The 17,183-nt window shown below is 41.0% G+C and overlaps 1 protein-coding gene across 2 annotated transcripts; it reads right to left on the bottom strand.

Annotated features, from left to right (window-relative positions):
* Nucleotides 1-92: 92 nt before the first annotated feature.
* On the bottom strand, nucleotides 93-15,589 carry adpgk (ADP-dependent glucokinase). Of its 2 annotated transcripts, none has more exons than XM_010884287.3 (8): nucleotides 15,482-15,589; nucleotides 14,036-14,261; nucleotides 13,703-13,928; nucleotides 6,889-6,951; nucleotides 6,464-6,584; nucleotides 6,119-6,315; nucleotides 5,932-6,030; nucleotides 93-5,688 (listed from the first exon to the last, which is right to left on the bottom strand). In XM_010884287.3, the coding sequence occupies exons 2-8, from the start codon at nucleotides 14,245-14,247 to the stop codon at nucleotides 5,122-5,124; spliced, it is 1,485 nt and encodes a 494-aa protein (XP_010882589.1). In that variant the 5' UTR covers nucleotides 14,248-14,261; nucleotides 15,482-15,589; the 3' UTR covers nucleotides 93-5,121. The 2 variants fall into 2 exon arrangements, with proteins under 2 accessions (XP_010882589.1, XP_019895958.1); XM_020040399.2 differs by having other exon boundaries at nucleotides 93-5,685.
* Between the last annotated feature and the right edge of the window lie 1,594 nt (nucleotides 15,590-17,183).

The following is a 17,183-nucleotide window of genomic DNA, read 5'->3' as shown; positions in this document are numbered from 1 at the left end:
ATTGATTTCTCCAGTTTTTCTAACAATGCAAATGTTGAATAACAGGAATCATAAAATCAGTGACAAAACAATGTACATGAAGACAGAAAACATCTGATTAAATTGAATACTTTAATATAAAAACATCTTAACTAAAGTTCAGTTGATTAGTCCTAGTCTTAATGTCAAGTGACAAAAGGCCATCCATTTACACGTTGCATAATATAGACACTAATGTGCAAAGACGTTCAATTCACAAAATTCAAAACAATTTGGAAGTCATAACTAAAAAAATTTATGACATTTTTTAAAAATAAATATTGTTCATTGCTGTAGGTATATGTATGTTCAAAGTGCACAATAATGGATATATTACAGTACATCAACATGTATTTCCATAAAACAGGTCATGTCTGATTAACAGTATGGACCCAACCATACATTAATAGACAATCTTGAAGACCAATTCCTGATTTTTGCACTCAGATTCTAAGCATATCATTGACACAGATTAAAGCAACAACTGACCTCTAAAATTCAGATTATTTCCCACTTCTCTAGTGGAAAAAAGGATTTCCTTACTATGCTAATTAATTGTTTTATATGGGAGTATTTTGGTGGGGACTGACTAATCACAGAGCAGTCAAAAGTCACATTTGATCGTCAAAATAATATTATGTACAGTATTTAAGAAAATGTCCACAGTTAATATATATTTGTAAAGTGTTGCACTGCTGGCATTTATGGCAACAGTATTTCTAGTTGTTAAAGGGGAAGTTCCCCTGATTTTTTAATCTGGCCTAATTTTCTGTGAACTTATATCCCCCCAGGAAAGGTTGTGTAGTGAAAGATGTTTTTACATCACTGGCCACTGGTGACAGATGACTGTAAATAATTATGAAAAGGTGGCTAAGCATGTTGCAGCAATAAAGTACCTGCCTTGCAGTCATCTGTTAGGGGGGCGAGGGGGACAACTACAAGCAAAGGGCGAAAAGGCCTTGCATTTAGATTTAAAAAGAATAACAAATAAACAGCCTCTTACAATTGGGAGTGTTTTACCCAAACTATTATGTCTTTAACCTTGAGTGAGACATGGGTGTTAATCTGAAATGACATCACATTGATATCTGATATTAAAGTGCTGAAAACAACATCTACAAATGTATTAAACTTCAGACACCAATCAGGTGTCTTTTAGTAAAACAATTATCTTTGGAACATTTATGTAAATACATCTATGCACAAATCAGAACAGCTTGATTATTGTTGTTCTTGGTAGTAGCTATGAGCAGGAAGTCTTCCTGCTTAGTATGATGTCGTTTTCAGAAACCTGCTTTACTGGTAGCTATGAATTAAATGGTCTGGTTGTCGATGGCAGCTACACCCAAATGGCATAATAACTCCCTCAGAGTTGCAACATTCTCAATGGTTCATCACACAAATGGCATGGCAAACTAATCAGCACCTACAATAGAAAGTAAATCTACAGTCAGTCTGGATAATGGAGTCTGCTAAATGACTAAAATGTAACGAAAGAAAATAGAGTAAAATAAAACTATTCAGGAAATACTTTCACCAGCCTCAGAAGAATGCCCATTATTTCTTACTAAATGTATATTTACCTTCACGTTTAAAATCCATAGTTGACATAGAAGACTTGCACAACCCCATGATCCTGAAATAGTAACTTGGACAAGCAGTTCACTTGTGTCATAAAAGCAGTTTTGTAACATCCCCATTCAAGTGTCAGTTTTCGAGAAACAACGTGGAAATATGTTGGCCATGGCAAACTAGTAACATTAGTAATGTTTGAACACCAATGTTCACCAATCTTCTGTTGCTTTGACCAGTGCCTAGGTCCCACGGCAGCATGGGTTGGAATCCATCCCACTACTCCTGCAGCAAAAATGATCTACATCCACTCCAAGAGCTTAACAATTCTAAAATATTTTTATATTTCCTCTACCTAATTAGCCAAGGTAACATTTGATGTGAAAAAACAATAAAACTGCTAAATGGTAAAAACATGGCTTAAACAAAAGTGTAGAAATACAGGACTTCCTTAGTGGTTTTGTACCAGTAAAGATATACATGTTGAATCACCAATGAAGCATACATGGGAAAAACATACCAGCTCTTAAAATGGTTAAACATGCGCACCAACTAGAAGTATTTGACTTATTTTGGACTTTGCATACCACATTTGCTGGGAATGCTATGTCCTACCGCAAAAAACAATTGCGAGGTTGGTGTCCTGATTCTGGACAGCAGCAGGGTGGCCTACAAAGCAGGACAACATCTTTGTAAAATTGTCAGTCACATAATTTAGTCAAAGACTAGCAGAAGGCAGAGGACACTGGCCAAGTAATATTTTTCACCTGTCAAGGATCATATCGCTTTGTAAGAGTTTAAATAAGGGACTTCACTGGCTTGTAGTACAATGTGTGCAGGCACTGGCGTGCAAAGATATTTTGAGCAGGGGGTGTTGATAATGGTTGATCGTGTGGTGTAATTAAGTTATCAAATGCACTGTGACGTGTGCCCGTCGGCCACAATGACACACGTTAATCTAGAGCACTGTGGGACAACACATGCCCGTTGGCCGAAATGGCACGCGCCACACCAACCGACGAACACACTGCTAGTCTCGTCAGGGGGTGCTGCAGCACACCTACTTCCTGCTGCTTTGGGTGCAGATGCCATTTCCTACAGATGTCTAACAAAACTACCCTAAAGTTTAATAAATTAGCAACAAAAGTATGGAGTATTTCAATTCCCAGACTATGGCTGTAGTCAATCATTGGATATCATGAAATTGGGGGAAAAAAAATAGACTTCGGAGAATAAAAATAGATAAATACATTTTGTTTAAATCCTACACTGGATATCAAGTCTATAAACCCTTATACAAAATGCAGCTTTTGTTTGTGTAAAAGATGAAATCAAGATTAATTGTGTAAGGCTTTTCACCTCTAATAACATATTGTAACCAACAAAATTTACTTGGGAACATCTGCTTAAAACATTTACTGTCTTCTGGTAATCTATGCTTCTAGAACATAATGCACCTTTGTTTCTGATTAGCCCTAAAAAAAATATTTAAAATTCTGTACTGTTTATTTGAAGGTTTCTTTCTTGCATAATGTAGATAGCCATGGGCCACAAGCAGTGCCAGCTCTAGCCTTTTGGGGGGCCTAAGCAAAATTTCCTATCAGTCGGGGGGTCCCAAGCAGTCAGGGACCCATAGCAACCGCTTATGTTGCTTATGCCTGGAGCTTGCCCTGGCCACAAGGACCAAACTAAAGATCTACAGAAGGAGTATTCAACACTTACCCAATGAGGTCTTGAGCCTGCTGTCCTGTTCAACCTCAACAATAATTGCACCAACCTGGTGTCAAACAAGTCCTTGATTGGAGAGTTGCAATGACAAAATGGAGTGGAACTGGCTTTGAAATCCAGAGTTGATCAGATCTACAAGATCTGACTTTTAAAAAGGTATAGATCAGGGGATGGAAATAAGACATTACATATTATAGAACACTGTAGACCATCACGAATAAGTTGAGGCTAAATGGCACCATCAACACATTGCAAGGACATAAAGTGATGAAATTGCAAGGAGAAAGCTTATCATGGAACCTACCAAAGAGGGCAACAGCAACCTTAAAAAAGCCACAGGACTTTCTGGCAGGAAGTGGGCACTCCCTGCATGTTACAAACATTGTGCATATTTTCAACAAGTCTGCTTCTCTTCAGAGGGGACAGTGGCTTTGGTTAGGGTAGAAGGGACAATGCAAACCTACAATTATCAAGACATCTCACTGTGAATGCTGAAGTTAAAGAATAGAACCTTTAAAAACAATAATAATCCAAAGCATCCAGACAAATCAAAGAATTGCTTGAAAAAAAGAACAGCTCAGTCAGCCAGATCTGACCTAAAAAAGGCTGTGCACAGGAGATCAACACACAATTTAAAAGAGTGGGATAAAACTGTAAAATCCATAGAGACATATCCAAATTGACTTACTGCTATAATCCATGAAAAAGGTGCTTCCACCCGAAAAAATTTTTTTACTTAAATATTGTTGGTTACAAGATCGTATTTAAGGGTAAAAAAGGGCTGATATGTCAGCCTTCAAATCAACTGAAGCTGCAGTTTCAGTTTGTCTACTTTTGATAACCACTACATCCGGCTATATGATGGGAATTTGCTGACAACAGGCATGTTCTAGAATAGATGGTCTCGTCAGATGTGCTGAAGAACTACTACTGGTAGAGCAGCTTATCATCGGAGCTCCATCTGCTGTGCAAGTACAGCAGCCTATCCCCGAGCTTGGACGGTTATTTTACAGTTCCTATCATCTGACTGAAATGGAGACCTAGAATGCAATATTTAAAAAAGACAAGCTTTCAGCATTAAGTACTAAACTATTACTAATTTAAATATTACGTTATATTTAAATTGGGTCAACCTAAAGTTTTCCATCTGTTTTCATTGATTAATTCTATTTATTTTTACGCCCAAATGAATAATAAATCTGCAAATCCTTCACACAAATTGTTGATTGTTTGACTGCCATGCCCTGCACATGAGATGGGGTTGTGTTGTAAATTAGGTGACCTAACTTTGACATTCTACTGCTATAATGAAATAATGAAAATGAGGAAATGTACTTAAGACAGAAACAGCCCTGTGACTTCCAGTAGACACTGAAGGAGGCCAACGTCATCTGTGCTCACTTACCCTTCAGAATCTGAATAAGCACACAGGCTGGCTCCGCTAAGCTGCACACAGGTTCAGACTCCGTCTGAACAAAGGTTCAGACTCCGTCATATCACTGAATTCTTATGTACATGATTTCCTACCCCACCACAACCCAAGCCGATAAACAGCTTCTGCATTGTCTTTCTACACAAACGTGTCCAACTTATATTCACAAGGCAAATTAAATCCAAGGTTACCACCTTGGATTTTCCAGAAATGGCTTAAAAACTGTGCCCAGTGCATGATACTTAATAACAAAGGATCAGAATTTTAACCCAAGAAAAGGCTAAAGAACAGGTCAAGACATCACTGGTTGGAGGACTGAGGGACGGGGTTACAGGGAACGTCACCAAAAACTAGTGACATGGAATAGGAGCTCATAGAATTGGCTGCTGTGGCCTGATCTCAGAGTATATGAGCCCTTCTGCTGAGATGGCGTCTCCTAGCCCCACTGTCCTGAGCGGCTGTTTGCAGACCAGCACAGGTGCGAGGTGAAAGGTCACATTGTGGCGTTTCCACATGGTGACAGGCTCGGCCGGGTTCAGGGACAACTTCTCCCTTGGTTCGCTGTGGGAGCTGTGGAACTCAAGCGGAGCCCTGAGAACCACCTTGCTGGCGTCAATGGTTTGGAGGCCGCAGGCCTGGATGCTGGCCACGCGTGCCCCGGCCGCCACGGCGGCCACCTGGTTGGCCCAGTGGCCGTCCACAGTGGCCAGGACATGGTAAGCCAACGTGTGAAAGTGGATCCGAGTCAGGTCGGCCTCCGACTGGGGGTCGCTGCGTCCATGCTGCTCGAGGACCCACAGGAGAATGTCGCTGACGCGACCTACATCTGGTATCCCCCCCCAGGAAAGCAGCTCGGCGTGTGGACCGGCACCGGCCTGGGACAGGAACAGCAGCTCCTGCTCATTCAGCCCGATGGAGGCGACGATAGGCATGACCTGCTAACAGAACAACGAAAAGAAGGAATGACAGGATTCACAATGTTGCTGTTAAACCTACGCCTTGTGTCCTCGGCTGGCCCAGCAGGCATAATGGCTCACAAGTACCTCGGCAGCATGGGTTTGAAAGCCAGGCCCCTGCTGTTTCCACAAAAACACTTTCCACACCTTCTTGTCGAATAAAGCATATAGATGCCTGGTTGGGAAACAAAAAAAAACAATACATCTTTAAACCCATACATTTACCTCTTGCATGATGCTGTTCATGTAATCTTTGTCAGTCATGCTGGCCAGTTCCAGGTGGACGGGGACTGCACTGCGGACGTCAGAGATAGCTGCCACCGCCTGAAATGGTTTGAAGCAAAACATCCACGAATTGTATTTGCGAACAGTGGCAATACTGCCAAGAAACCCAAGTGACTTTTTCACTGACCTCTTTTAGCCTACGCTCCCACATTGGTTTCCCCTGGCCCTCCATCATGTGGAGACCGGACAGGACCACCAGGTCCGGCTCAAACTCATCCAGGCTGGCCACAAATGTCTCCAGCGCGCTCATCTCCCCATTGGACACATCGTGGGAGAAGATGAAGCGGTTGGCTTGGGGAGCCCTCGTCGTACCCCACTGCTCGCCTGAGACAGACAAAATGTGTTTTCTAAGAATTTACTGAAGGACACCCGATGGTGAAGTGCAGTAAAAACAGGAATGTGTTTCTCTATCACTATTAAATGCATCTGAAATGTATATTCATTTGTAATTCAGACTGCCCTTGGTCCTTACCTGCTTTGTATTCCAAAATCAGGTGGTATTCATCGGTTTCCTGCAGGGACTCAGGGGGAACAATTATTTGCTCATCCAGCATCTCATGTAGTTTTGGGCCAACAGGACCACATAGCAAAACCTGTTAAAGGAAATAACTGAAATTCACTTCACAAAAATATGGGTGTATGGGATGTTTTACAACTTGAGCAAAGATGGTTCTTACTAAACAAACAGGATGGATCTATCTGGGCCAAACCATAACTCAGATCTTCACAGGGAAACATTGAATGCAATGCAATCTAATGTGGAGTTTGGTGAGAATGTGCCAATGCAATCTAATGTGGAGTTTGGTGAGAATGTGCCAATGCAATCTAATGTGGAGTTTGGTGAGAATGTGCCAATGCATTCTAATGTGGAGTTTGGTGAGAATGTGCCAAACATACCATCAGTTGAGGATAGGTGGCAAGTTTCTGTCCAATGAGTGCAGCATTTCCTCCAACGTAGAGCTAGGTTACCGAGAGGAAATTACAAGGAGAAAGAGCTGAGGTTTATCTATTAGAAAAATAACCATGAGCGCAAACTGAAAAAAATGCAGTGTGACTGTTAATTACCGTGGATCTTGTGAAATTAAAATTGACATAGACACAATCCTCTCTGGATGGAACCTTCTTTCAAAATTAACTGCTTGGTGTTCAGGGCAGACATGAATTAGAGTGATGCCAAAAATGTGACTGAGTGACTGACTGACAGACTGACAGACACAATTTGTTTTAGTTTTTTTACTTCTCACAAATATTTACCAACCACGGTCACTTTACAATAACTGATTTTGTATTTCAGTGTTTCAAAATATATGATCAAATAGACCTAAATGTCAGTGTACAATTTGTAATTCAATAAGAGAGAATTGGTAAGGGGTTTGAATACTTTTCAAAGACACTGTATATATTAGATATAGAAACACTATATTTGAGTTAAACCTTATGCTGAATTCAAACATGTCACAGTGATGAGCTATGTGAAGGTGAAAACGTTTGCCGCCAAAACAGCCCTGACCTGTTGAGGCATGGACTCCACTAGACCTCTGAAGGTGTGCTGTGGTATCTGATACCAAGACATTGGCAGCAGATCCTGTAAGTTGCAAGGTGGGGCCTCCATTGATCGGACTTGTTTGTCCAGCACATCCTACAGATGCTTGATTGGATTGAGATCTGTGAAATTTGGAGGCTAAGTCAACACTTTGAACTTGTTGTTCTGTTCCTCAAACCATTCCTGAACCATTTTTACTTTGTGGCAGAGCGTGTTATCCTGCTGAAAGAGGCCAATGCCATCAGGGAATACCGTTGCCATGAAAGGGTGCACATGGTCTGCAACAATACCTAGGTATTTTCACCGGTTCACCGCTTTTCCTTCCTTGGACCACGGCAGACTAGGAACACCCCACAAGGGCTGCGGTTTTTGGAGCTCTGACCCAGTCATCTAGCCATCACAATTTGGCCCATGTCAAAGTCAATCAGATCCTTACGCTTGCCCATTTTTCCTGCTTCTAACAAATCAATTTTCATCGATTATGGCAACTCTCACTTGTGGGGTCCCTCAAGGCTCCATTTTAGGCCCCAATCCCTTTCTTGCTATATATGTTGCCCTTGGGGTCCATTTTTAAGAAACACGATATCTCCTTTCATTTCATGTACACATTTATATCCCGATAAATACAACATCTAAAGACACTGTACAGCCCGTTTTAGACTGCCTAAAGGACATCAAAATCTGGTTGGCGCTAAACTTTATTACTTTAAATAAATGTAAGAAAAATATTCTTATGTGTGGACCAGGTAACTTGCTGGGTGATCCTCTTGATACCCTACCCTAGCAGCTTAGAGTAGAACGTTTGTTAAGAATCTCTTTGTTATCTTTGATAGCTCCATCAAATTCAATAAGCATATTAGTCTAGTAGTGAAATCTAGCTTCTTTCAGCTAAGACTTTTGGCAAAGGTTAAGATCTATCTTTATGAGAGGGATTTTGAGTTAGTTATCCATTCATTTATTACGTCTTGGCTGGATTACTGTAATTCCTTGTACTGGGGGGTAGATCAGAAAATCGGCTCCAGGTAGTTCAAAATGCCACCGCTAGACCTTTAACTGGTATAAGAAAATGGGAGCACATAACACAAATGTTGGCCTCTCTCCATTGGCTTCCTGTTCGTTTCAGGATTGACTTTAAGGTTTTAATGCTTGTCTATAAGGTTTTAAATGGATAGGCCCCTTTATATCGGTCTGAACTTTTACATCGGCATTCTCCATCCCGAGCACTGAGGTCAGCTAACCAGTTACTTTTAGATGTGCCAAAAGCCAGGCTAAAAACAAGAGGGAATCGAGCATTCGCTGTGGGTGGTCCCATCCTCTGGAATAGCCTACCACTGCATATTCAAAACACCCAGACTATATACACTTCTAAGTCACTGCTAAAGACACACCTTTTTACTCTGGATTTTAATTCTAGCTGAGTTGGCATCAAATGTCTGTGCTGCTATTTTGTCTGTTTCTTGTTGTGTGTACCTACGTACATTTTTTACCTGTACATTTCATATATTTAGATTTTACTCTGTACAGCAATTTGGTCAACAACAGTTGTTTTAAATGTGCTTTAAAAATAAAGTTGACATTGACATCTTTAAGGACAGAATGTTCACTTGCTGCCACTTGCAGGTGCCATGATAACAAGATTATCAGTGTTATTCACTTCACCTGTTAGTGGTCATAATGTTATGGCTGATCGGTGTATGTACTGCTAATTGGCAATCAACATAATGTGACCTCTGCAGCTGTGTTTGTAATTGTGATTTAGATACTCCAAAGTAACAGCCCTTTTCCATTTGGTGTTTCTGTTATTTAGGCCACCCCCTGTATTCTTGATCAAGCCTTTTCCTGTACCCGGCTTGTTTTCAAACCTCTTCCCATATATGTTTCACAGCTCTGTAGTAACCATAAACAAGCTCATTTGATTCACTAATTCCAGGGGTAGACGATGTAGCAGGGTAAAACTGTTTACCCTATTTTTCTAGTTGGATGCATATAAATCCTCCATGACACAGTCCCCAAGAACAGTGTTGCCTAAACCTGACCTAGCTACAGTCCTGATGAAGATTTCACAGCTTCTACAGGTTTGCTGGCTCTGGAATAGATACAACTCATGAAACTGCTAGGGTCTCTGAGGAGCAGTTTGAGAAGCACTGCTCTACCTAGTGATGGCCATACGATGCTTCATTACCGTTCTTCTAGCAGCAGGATATTATCCTAGCAGCGCTAACTCACATTTTCTTCTTTTTTTTTTTTTTTTTAAAAGCCATCATTGAACTATATGAAGCAATATAGTTAATCTAGTCTGTACATTTTAGGTTTAATGTCTGTTCCAATATTGTACTTTTTTTACTATTTTTTACAGACTAAATCGTTAACTACAGTGGGGAGAACAAGTATTTGATACACTGTCGATTTTGCAGGTTTTCCTACTTACAAAGCATGTAGAGGTCTGTAATTTATATCATAGGTACACTTCAACTGTGGGAGATGGACTCTAAAACTAAAATCCAGAAAATCACATTGTATGATTTTTAAATAATTAGTTTGCATTTTATTGCATGACATAAGAATTTGATCACCTACTCACCAGTAAGAATTCTGGCTCTCACAGACCTGTAAATTTTTCTTTAAGAAGCCCTCCTGTTCTCCACTCATTACCTGTATTAACTGCACCTGCTTGAACTTGTTACCTGTAGAAAAGACACCTGTCCACACACTCAATCAAACAGACTCCAACCTCTCCACAATGGCCAAGACCAGAGAGCTGTGTAAGGACATCAGGGATAAAATTGTAGACCTGCACAAGGCAGGGATGGGCTACAGGACAATAGGCAAGCAGCTTGGTGAGAAGGTAACAACTGTTGGCGCAATTATTAGAAAATGGAAGAAGTTCAAGATGATGGTCAATCTCCCTCGGTCTGGGGCTCCATGCAAGATCTCACCGCGTGGGGAATCAATGATCATGAGGAAGGTGAGGGATCAGCCCAGAACTACACGGCAGGACCTGGTCAATGACCTGAAGAGAGCTGGGACCACAGTCTCAAAGAAAACCATTAGTAACACACTACGCCATCATGAATTAAAATCCTGCAGAGCATGCAAGGTCTCCCTGCTCAAGCCAGCGCATCTCCAGGCCCGTCTGAAGTTTGCCAATGACCATCTGGATGATCCAGAGGAGGAATGGGAGGAGGTCAGTGGTCTGATGAGACAAAAATAGAGCTTTTTGCAGAGATGGGGACAAGTCACACATGGTCAAGTCCAAGCAAGTCTCAAGTCTTAACCATCAAGTCTCGAGGCAAGTCTCAAGTCACAGTACAGATAAATCAAGCAAGTCAAGTCAAGTCGATTCCTTATAATTTTCAAGTCAAGTCACGTCACAGTACTAAAGAGATGAACACACACACACACTGTCCTCTGTTTCTAACGTGCGCTCTGTGCGAAGCTCGATTTCAAAATCTAATATTTTTCTCCTCCGCGGTACAACTTTTTGGGGGGGAAGGGATCTTCGAAGCGGAGGGATCTTGAATCAGCCTGAAGGGGTTGTATTCGCTATTAAAACCGCCTCGCTATACCAAATAAATCAATAATTTGACACAAAATATTGATTTCAAAAGGAATTTATTGATTTAAAAACGATTGTATTGCTTCCTCTAAAGAAAATAGTCTGTTCCGTCTCTGGTTAGAATCCTGCTGCGTCCATAGCAACGCGCTGTTTTTCATGGCAACGGTCTGTTATCAAGAAATAACACGCATTCTGCACTGGAATTCAGCCAATCCATGTAATAAGGGCTAATAATAACAACCTTATAAACTAATTATTGTGACTGAAAAACTGCCTAATTATTCTTGTCTGTATGAGTAAAAAAAAATGTTTAGGTGCTAGTAATCACATCGGCGCCTCCATGTTAGCCTTTCATGCAGTAAAGTTAACTGTTATGGTGTGAGCACAATGCTTTTTAGTTTCCACACGCAGTCCACAAACACTTGAAATTGCGCACATTTAATACAGACATTATAGCCTATGTGTAATAATATACATGCCCGCTCATTTTAAGATGCCCATCAACATTAAAATTCAGGCTATGCCACTGTTATAGTCAAATGCCCTTACATCTATTTACCAGACCTATTCAGTAATGATAATGGTCACATTTCTAACAAGAAAAAAAATAAAACATAATATGCAACCAAGGCCAAATTATGACAAACAAAAGATTAATTAATTACATTAGTAACTTAATCGTTATAGATCTTAGTGAAACTGAATATAAATAGATTACTTTTGTACCTTTCCTTGTGGTTCTTAAAATGACAAATTAAATTTGACGTTGTTGCAAATTTTGCATCTGGCAAAAAAAATTTATTCACACGGTCCAGTTCAAAGTCCTTGTATCCAGACGATACTATTTGTGGAGCTAGACTAACGATACTGTCTGCCATGTTTGGCGCGGTTTGAATTGTGCAGCGTTAAAGGCACATACGCTGATTAGTGGTGCTGATGTCACAACATATAAAATAGTTGTATTGCTGTTTGTTTATTATAAGTTCAAGTCATTGTCGAGTCTTCCACTTCAAGTCAAGTCTCAAGTAACTTGTTCTCAAGTCAAAATCAAGTCAAGTCATTTTCATACTTTAATCAAGCAAGTCACAAGTCCTGAAAATTGTGACTCGAGTTCCCCACCTCTGGCTTTTTGGTCTAAACTCCACTCGCCGTGTTTGGCGGAAAGGATGAGTACAACCCCAAGAACACCATCCAAACCGTGAAGCATGGAGGTGGAAACATCATTCTTTGGGGGTGCTTTTCTGTAAAGGGGACAGGACGACTGCACCCTACTGAGGGCAGGATGGATGGGGCCATGTATCGCGAGATCTTGGCCAACAACCTCCTTCCCTCAGGAAGAGCATTGAAGTTGGGTTGTGGCTGGGTCTTCAAGCATGACAACGACCCGAAACACACAGCCGGGGCAACTAAGGAGTGGCTCCGTAAGAAGCATCTCAAGGTCCTGGAGTGGCCTAGCCAGTCTCCAGACCTGAAACCAATAGAAAATCTTTGGAGGGAGCTGAAAGTCCGTATTGCCCAGCGACATCCCGAAACCTGAAGGATCTGGAGAAGGTCTGTATGAAGGAGTGGGCCAAAATCCCTGCTGCAGTGTGTATTTAGTCAGCCACCAATTGTGCAAGTTCTCCCACTTAAAAAGATGCGTGTTGTGGCTTCACAAATGCTTTGCATTCAGGTTCAGGTTAAGTAAGAATTTGCCAAAAAATAAGCCAAAATTAGCCATTACTAAGGCAAATGAGAGAAATATTAATATTATCCCAACTATATTTTAGTTGGAAAATCAGGTAGCAATAGTAAGATTTTAGTGGCCGAGAGGTTGGGTGGTGGGGCTAAGGTTTGCACCCATGGGAGAGAAAGCTAAGCTCCTCCAATGAGGCAAAAGAATGGTCCATCAGTGCATGACACCAACTATCAAACATGGAAGAGGAGGTGTGATGGGCATGGGCTCTTTTGCTGGATCCAGAGTCGGCGACTTGCAATGAGTGGGTGGAACCCTGAACCAAAACGGCTAATACAGCATTTTGCAGCATCATGCAGTACCCTCTGATGTACACCTAAATGGTCAGGAGTTCATCCTACAGGAAGATAACCCAAAACATTCCCAAAACATTCCTCCTGGCTATGTCAGAACTACCATAGAAGAATAGAACAAATCATGGAATGGCCAGTACAGCCTCCAGAATGTCTCCACACATCTAACTGATTTGGGATGAACTGGGCAGAGGGGTGAAAGCCAAGCAACCTACAAGCGCAAAGCAACCTACAAGTGAAAACAAATTTGTAGGAACTCCTGCAAGTGTTGGGACGAACTTCCTGAACAATATTTGATATTGATTGTAGGAAAGAAGGTAACTTTGATGAGACAAAAATGTACAAAAATAAATGTTGTTAAACAATTTTTTTGTCTCCAATTGTTTTTGTTCTATGCTTTAATATTAGTACAATAAGTCATTAAACCGTGTGAATTTCCATAAATTCCTGGAAAAATGTAGGTGCTTTTTTTACCAGTAGTGTAAACATTTCTGCATTGATATCTTGAATAATCAAGCATTTTATGATTAGAACAAAATCAGTCATTAAAATAATCAATATCTGCAGCCCTAGTCTTAAATTACCTGAGCACCAGGGTACTCGGCAGCGGCCCGTGCAATCCTTTGGAAGACTTCCTTGTCGGCGAAGAAACGCTCTGCAGCGGAACCCCTTCCCATGTAGTGGATGAAAGCCTCTTTCAGGTCCTCCTTGGAGTGTAACACCTCATGGTCACGGCCCATGCCAGGGTCCTGAGCCAAAGCCTGCAGAAGTCCAATCCCCGACACTACAACGTCTACACACGCATTCACCCTAAATGGAGGAAGACAGAACATCAGAACACACAGTACCATGTGTTTTGGTTGTACGAATATTGAAAACAAAAATCACTGTCTTTTTATCATCTCTCTAAAACTCACCCTACTGCCACTCTGCCCCATTGACGAGCCGGGGCGGTTATTATGGCGTCCCAGGCAGTGGAGATAACCTGCTCCAAGGATGGTTCACTCTGAATGGGTGGATTAGGCAGGGATATGTACTGGAGAACTTGTTCTGGCAAATCAGGGTTGGTGTGGTAGAAGTATCCAACAGCCAAGGCCAACAGAGCAGCGCCTGCTGCCTTTCGCCACATGTTTTTGCAGGCTTCTGAAACATGAATGCAAACACATACATGCTGATACCTGCTAAATGTACAGATACTGTATGTCTTTCTGTTAGTCACTTAATACCCTGCAGTGCAGTTTTAATGTGTGCAAAAATAAAGCTGTCTAAAAATGTCACACAGAGGTTTTGCAATAGATACGCATGACTGGCTGACTGGAAAAGTAACTAGGCTGCTAAAGGGAGAAGTAACATAGCTACAGCTCAACGTGTGGCAAAGTAGCTTAGTGTTCAAGAGCCTTGGCCTAGTAATTGAAAAGTTGCTTCTAATCCCGGAGTTGAAAAGGTGAAAAATCTGGTTGGTCAGTCCCTGGGAAAGACAGTTAACCCCAATTGATCCCAGGAGTTGCAGTAAATAATAATGTATTCTTAAGCAAAAGCACCTGGTGAAATAACATTAGTCTGAATCCTGGTATTAGCTAGCTGGGTAGTAGGTTTAGTAGGGCAGGGCTTCTAAAACCTCTCCTCTGACGGAGACCGGCAGCCGTTGGAACTATTCCAGCGTTAACACAGTTAAATAATTCAACTTGTCACTCCCAATATTACTGTATCTGAATCAGATGAACTAGTTCTACAACATAGTGAAACGCCTGTCGCCGGTCCCCGAGGAGAGATGAGAACAGTTGTGTGTAGCATAGCAAGCTAGTTGAACAGGGTGATGTTTATCATTGCATTAACAACATCGACACATAGCCAATTAACTTTAACTAGCTAGCTAGTAAATCATGGCTATTATGGTGGGAGAGATCCGTGTGCTACGACGAATGGTAACAGTAGCTAGCATGCTACTATATATGTAGTTGTTGGTTATCATGAAGATTTGTTTCAAATGTTAGCTTGATAGCTAACTATCTACAGCTCTATTCCGCACCCAAGTCAGTGCATGGTAGCTAAATAGTTTACTACCTTTTTTTTTTTTTTAAAGAAGAACACGGTCGTTATTTAGGTGAATACTGGCAACCAGTCAAACTTACGTTAGTTAGCATAGCCAGGTAGCTACTGTAAGTGTAACGCAATCTAGCTAACTAGAAAGTAGCAAGCGTTTTAGCTACAGTAGTACAGTACAATACTCTACAGTACAGTAGCTAATTTAGCCATCTTTCCTCATAACTTTTCAGACGGCCCCAATCAAAAAACATAGTTGATATGTATTTGGATAGTTGATAACAACCAGGCTTGGCCAGACAAAAAAAAACGTTACGAACCAGTTAGGTTGTTTTTGTGGCTTTCTGTGTAGATATATAACAGGCAGTGTCCTGGTACTCAGTGTTCAGACCCGGCGCCACGTCTGAACACAAGGGCGGAGCAGTAAGGATGGGCGTATCTTCTACCCCAGTGAAAGGGACTGCGAGCAAATAATATTGAAATATGTGGGTGTGACTTCATGTGAAACTGCAACCGTACTGTTATAACGTTTTTTTTAATGTTTTTTACAGTGTATCCATAAAATATAATATACAGTACTGTTAAAACTGTAAGAGAAGTGGCCAGCACGGTCCAACATACCTATGGTACAATGGGGAAAGCGCCTATCTTCATGATTGATGCGGTTGTCGTCACCTCTTGCATCATAGCATAATTGGTGTGTTGGAATGATTCTTAGTAATAGTAGGCCTACTGCATTTTTCACAACAGGCTACAGTAATATTTATTCGAAGATCGCATTAAGCGAAGGCAATGCACCCAACAAATGAATTATTATTTTTACTAGGGACCATTCTGTCTTTACAGAAGAGGTTAAGAAAAAGTCGATTTATAACTCTCATATTGATTGACACACTAGGTGGTGAGGCCCCGAGAGAGTTCATGAAGAGCGAATATGAACTCCAAAGATTTTAGGTGTGTTAAAAACGAAAACAAAACAAGCTTTTCGATGTGCCTAATGAGTAAGATACATCCTAAAGACAGTCACGTACATTTGCATGCCAAATCAGGAGAAAACTAACAGAGCAAGCAGGGTGATGTTCTATGCCAAATTCCCAAGCAACTCTGAAAGTATAGTAATTGCTGTGTTTTTCTGTGGTAGGCAATTGCTATGTTTTTCTAGCCTACAACAGAAAAACACAGCAATTACTGTACTTTCAGCAATTACTTTACTATACACCCATACCTCCAAAAAAGACAGCAATTACTCTATACAGGTGCTGGTCATATAATTAGAATATCATAAAAAAGTTGATTTATTTCAGTAATTCCATTCAAAAAGTGAAACTTGTATATTATATTCATTCATTACACACAGACTGATATATTTCAAATGTTTATTTATTTTAATTGTGATGATTATAACTAACAACTAATGAAAAACCCAAATTCAGTATCTCTGAAAATTTGAATATTACTTAAGACCAATACCAAAAAGGGATTTTTAGAAATGTTGGCCAACTGAAAAGTATGAACATGAAAAGTATGAGCATGTACAGCACTCAATACTTAGTTGGGGCTCCTTTTGCCTGAATTACTGCAGCAATGCGGCGTGGCATGGAGTCGATCAGTCTGTGGCACTGCTCAGGTGTTATGAGGGCCCAGGTTGCTCTGATAGTGGCCTTCAGCTCTTCTGCATTGTTGGGTCTGGCATATCGCATCTTCCTCTTCACAATACCCCATAGATTTTCTATAGGGTTAAGGTCAGGCGAGTTTGCTGGCCAATTAAGAACAGGGATACCATGGTCCTTAAACCAGGTACTGGTAGCTTTGGCACTGTGTGCAGGTGCCAAGTCCTGTTGGAAAATGAAATCTGCATCTCCATAAAGTTGGTCAGCAGCAGGAAGCATGAAGTGCTCTAAAACTTCATGGTAGATGGCTGCGTTGACCTTGGACCTCAGAAAACACAGTGGACCAACACCAGCAGATGACATGGCACCCCAAACCATCACTGACTGTGGAAACTTTACACTGGACTTCAAG

This window comes from Esox lucius, chromosome 19 (genome assembly GCF_011004845.1).
Source record: "Esox lucius isolate fEsoLuc1 chromosome 19, fEsoLuc1.pri, whole genome shotgun sequence".
NCBI lineage: Eukaryota > Metazoa > Chordata > Actinopteri > Esociformes > Esocidae > Esox > Esox lucius.
The sequence above is the reverse complement of the archived record's forward strand: the minus strand, read 5'-3'. Positions and strand labels throughout refer to the sequence as shown.

Coding starts and splice junctions, on each gene's coding strand:
- adpgk (XM_010884287.3), bottom strand. CDS start 14,247: ATGTGGCGAAAGGCAGCAGGCGCTGCTCTGTTGGCCTTGGCTGTTGGA. Junction 6,585..6,888: donor CCACCTATCCTCAACTGATG/GTATGTTTGGCA, acceptor TTCCTTTAACAG/GTTTTGCTATGTGGTCCTGT. Junction 6,316..6,463: donor GATTTTGGAATACAAAGCAG/GTAAGGACCAAG, acceptor TGTCTGTCTCAG/GCGAGCAGTGGGGTACGACG.